The sequence below is a fragment of the Hippocampus comes genome, unplaced genomic scaffold (assembly GCF_001891065.2).
Source record: "Hippocampus comes isolate QL1 unplaced genomic scaffold, H_comes_QL1_v1.1 scaffold200, whole genome shotgun sequence".
NCBI classification, from domain to species: domain Eukaryota; kingdom Metazoa; phylum Chordata; class Actinopteri; order Syngnathiformes; family Syngnathidae; genus Hippocampus; species Hippocampus comes.
This window is the reverse complement of record NW_017805460.1, coordinates 126,613-130,522: the sequence shown is the minus strand read 5'-3', so window position 1 is coordinate 130,522 and position 3,910 is coordinate 126,613. Positions and strand designations below refer to the sequence as shown.

Here is a 3,910-nt window from a genome sequence, read left to right as displayed (position 1 = left end):
TAGCCCAAACAATAGGCCTAATCAAGACCCAATGATAGGGAGTTTAGAAACCAATGGGCCTCTTCACCATAGGGGCGTGACTAACCATCCCCACCCAGTCCTCAAATAGGCCACGCTCAGCTTTTTTAGCGCAGAGCAATTCCCGGAGTCTTCACGGAGACTTCAGGGTTGTCTACCACTGACGAAGCTTCTGTGAGAGAAGCGAAACGTCCTTTTTTGTTTTTTGTTTTTTACCCACAGGTACAGATGACGACTGACAACCCTTTCTACGATTTGCTCTGGAGCAAATTTAACCCAGCTGCATTCACACGTGCACATTTGTTCCGGCGTAGCGTCGCAAACGAGCATTTGCTCTGGAGCAAATTTTTAAACCACCTCCCTGAGGTGGATCAAATTTGGTCCGGTATAAGCTCTTTAGTGGAGCTACGTCGGAGCAAATGTGCACGTGTGAACGCTCGACTGGTGCTGTTTTGGCGCAGCGTCGGACCAAACGTTGCCGTGTGAACGGGGCTCTCGAGTAGACTAATACTAACTACCAAATGAACGAATGTTTTGTTTTTTTTTTTTTTTCTCAGCTTGAGAGAAGCCTCTCCACTTTAAGATTTTCAAACACAGATGCAGGCATATGTCGGAAGAAATTGTGCTGCTTTTTTTAATGCATTTTGTGATGCATCAGGACCTGAAATACACATTGATGCATAGAAAAAGTAGTTGAAATGCATCACACATATTAGCATTGGGAGATTTCAAAGTAAATTGCACATTTAAGCATTACATTCTGATCATGCACCCAGACACACGTGCACGCACACACATACGCACACGCAAAAATCAATGATGACGCAGTGTTTGAGATGCAGGTGAAGGATTATTTGTTTTTGGAAAAACCATATTGACCTGTAGTCTCTCCTTTCTTTGCCTCATCTCTCTTCTCCAGATGGTAACAAGAACAAAGAAGATTTTCGTGGGAGGATTATCAGCCAACACAGTAATTGAAGAGGTGAAGCTTTATTTTGAACAGTTTGGCAAGGTAAGACCCTTAAGATTGTCTTCATGCTCACTTTCAGAGTTTTAGAAGTTAATAATGTTAGTAGTCGTCGTATTTCATTCCATTGATTTATAAAGCTTCAGTTCATAACAGACAATCTCTTAAGGCGCTTTACAAATGGAGCTGATCGTGAACCCTGCTCTCGAGACTAATAGAAAACCAATTGAAACCAAACCAACTGAATTCACATGGTGTTTTGCGTGGCTGTTTAAATTCTAATGCTGATGTTCTTGAGAGAAGTTCTGCTTCAAGACAGCAAACAAAAATAAACTTGTATATCTTTAACCTATGAAACAAAATTCATCATGTTTTGTGTTCTGAAATGTGCATTAATTTTGAGTATGATCATCAACATGATGGTAACATGCGTTCGAACCTTGGGCCGGACCTGGCCTGGCCTGGCCTGGTACATGTGTAACAAGATACAATGAGCGCATCAGTTTTTGAGCAAAAAGAGTGACTTCAAACATGATACGCTAACATCGAATTAAAAAAAAAAAAATGAATACAGGTTGATGTCACTGCACTTGGATGGGGCGAAAATTGCAAATCTACTACAGTTGATGCCCAAATACTCATGGCTCAGCATCATTTACAGATTTTTTTTTTTTTTTGTGGGAAGGAAACACAATGCACATTTTCCATCGAAAATGTGCATTGGAGGTTCATCACTGTTTTTTGAATACTTTTTGGGGTTTCACAAAAAGTATAGATAGATAAACTTATCTATCAACTTTTTTCAATCCATTTCAGTGGGTGTCAATTTTACGTGGACTTCTGCTATTTGCCGGGCCGACTCGGCCCTTATGCTACACGAATACTGCAACGTGAGTCGGCCTTTTAATTTTTGGGCGGATTTGTCATGACATGCAGGACAGCCATAGTAAGTACTTCAATAACATTAACAGTTTGAGTGAGTTGATTTTTGTGAAGTAATGCACAGAATGACTTCTTGAAAATGTTGGTTTGTTGTTTCACAGTTTTGTGCTGTCCTTGAATGGTAGTTTTATGCAATGGAGGCCTTTGCAGCTGAAAGAAAATCACAGTATGTGGTTATTCTGTTGTTTGCTTCAAACCCTTCATTGTTGAATAGAGGATCTTTTAGGTATGAGAGAGATGTGTTTTGTAAAATTGAAAATAGTAAGAGCACTATTTTGCATGTACAGTATGCACACTTTGTCCATATTTAAAATTGGATTTTAATTATACATCTGGAACGACATGGTACTATGTAACCCTCAGTAGCACTTATGAAAAATTGTAACACTGTCCATCGTTTAAGTTGCCCATCTGCGGGCACCACAAGATCTCACATCAAACAACTCTGATGCATTTCAGAAACCCACAGATACATTGTTTTGTGATGCCTATTTGATGTCACTGCTGGCGTTATGGTACAAACGAGAACTTCCATTTCAATAGATAATATGTTAGTTATGGGCGGCCCGGTGGTCCAGTGGTCATGTTCACCTCACAGTGCAGAGGTCGTGGGTTCGATCCCGGCTCCGGCCTCCCTGTGTGGAGTTTGCATGTTGTCCCCGGGACTGGGTGGGTATTCCGTTTTCCTCCCACATTCAAAAAACATGCATGGCAGGCTGGTTGAACACTCAAAATTGTCCCTGGGTGTGATTGTGAGTGTGGATGGTTGCTCGTCTCTGTGTGCCCTGTGATTGGCTGGCAACCGGTTCAGGGTGTCCCCCGCTGACTGCCCGAAGACGGCTGGGATAGGCTCCAGCAAGCCCTGCGACCCTTGTGAGGATAAAGCGGTTCAGAAAATAGATGGATGGATATGTAAGTTATTAGGGGTGTTCACACGGCACACATTTGCTCCGGCGCCGCACTGATGTATTTTGTTGCGATCTATTTTACACTGGAGCAAATTTTGTGGAGCGTTCACACGTACAAAGCCCCTGAGCGTATTAGCACCGGCGCAGTGTCGGTGCAGCTCCACTTGCATTCACACGGCAGTTTGTGTTGCGGATCAAAACGACAGAAAACAAATGAGCTGTCGTGTTGGTTCTTTTTAAAACGTATACACAACTCAAGCAACTACTGTACAGGCACGTCCTTCTCATTCTCGGTCTTCGTGCCTTCTGCTCGAGAGTGACCGCCCCCGAAAACGTAAATCAACAATGACTTCAATGACACTCAGAAAAGCAAAAATGAATGCGCCAAACAGAAAAATCAAGAAAGGAAATCACAAAATAAATTCTGTGGGGCGCGGGGGGTTGTGAATACACAACAAAGGAACAAACTACACAAACAACTCCGAGACAGTCCAGTCTCCTACAAAAGGAAAGATGACGTTTGGGGACTATTCCCCCGCCGTTCTAATTGAGATGGTATAACCCAAGAGGTGCTTGCTACGTTACCAGCCATGTCTTGTGTTTTGTTATGAAACATATGACGGAAGTCCGACAGAGCATGAAAGCAAGGCATTCTCGCCGTACGTAATCAACTCTTCTCATGCTTGGCAAGGCTACTCCCCCCTCGCAAACGAGCATTTTCTCCGGAGCAAATTGTAGCGTTCACACGTACCATTTTACATCGGTGCTGTCCCGCAAACGAGCATTTGCTCTGGATCAAATTTTTAAACCACCTCCCTGAGGTGGATCAAATTTGCTCCGGTGTAAGCTGTCTTCCGGGGCTACGCCAGAGCAAATTTGCACATGTGAACGCTCTACTGGCGCAGCGCCGGTGTAGCACTGGAGCAAATCTTGCCGTGTGAACACCCCTATTAGCCCTGTTCACACGGCACACATTTGGTCCGACGCTGCACCGAAATATTTTGTTGCGATATATTTTACACCGGAGCAAATTTTGTGGAGCGGTCACACGTGCAAAGCCGCTGAGCGTGACAGC

The 3,910-nt window shown here is 43.5% G+C and overlaps 1 protein-coding gene across 1 annotated transcript in view; it reads left to right on the top strand.

Moving 5' to 3' along the window:
* Positions 1-3,910, top strand: part of LOC109518663 (RNA-binding protein Musashi homolog 2-like) — an 89,296-nt gene that overhangs the window by 63,174 nt on the left and 22,212 nt on the right. Inside the window, exon 6 of the mRNA XM_019874668.1 lies at positions 938-1,030. Within this exon, the coding sequence (XP_019730227.1) occupies positions 938-1,030 (93 nt within the window). The remainder of the gene's footprint in view (positions 1-937; positions 1,031-3,910) is intronic.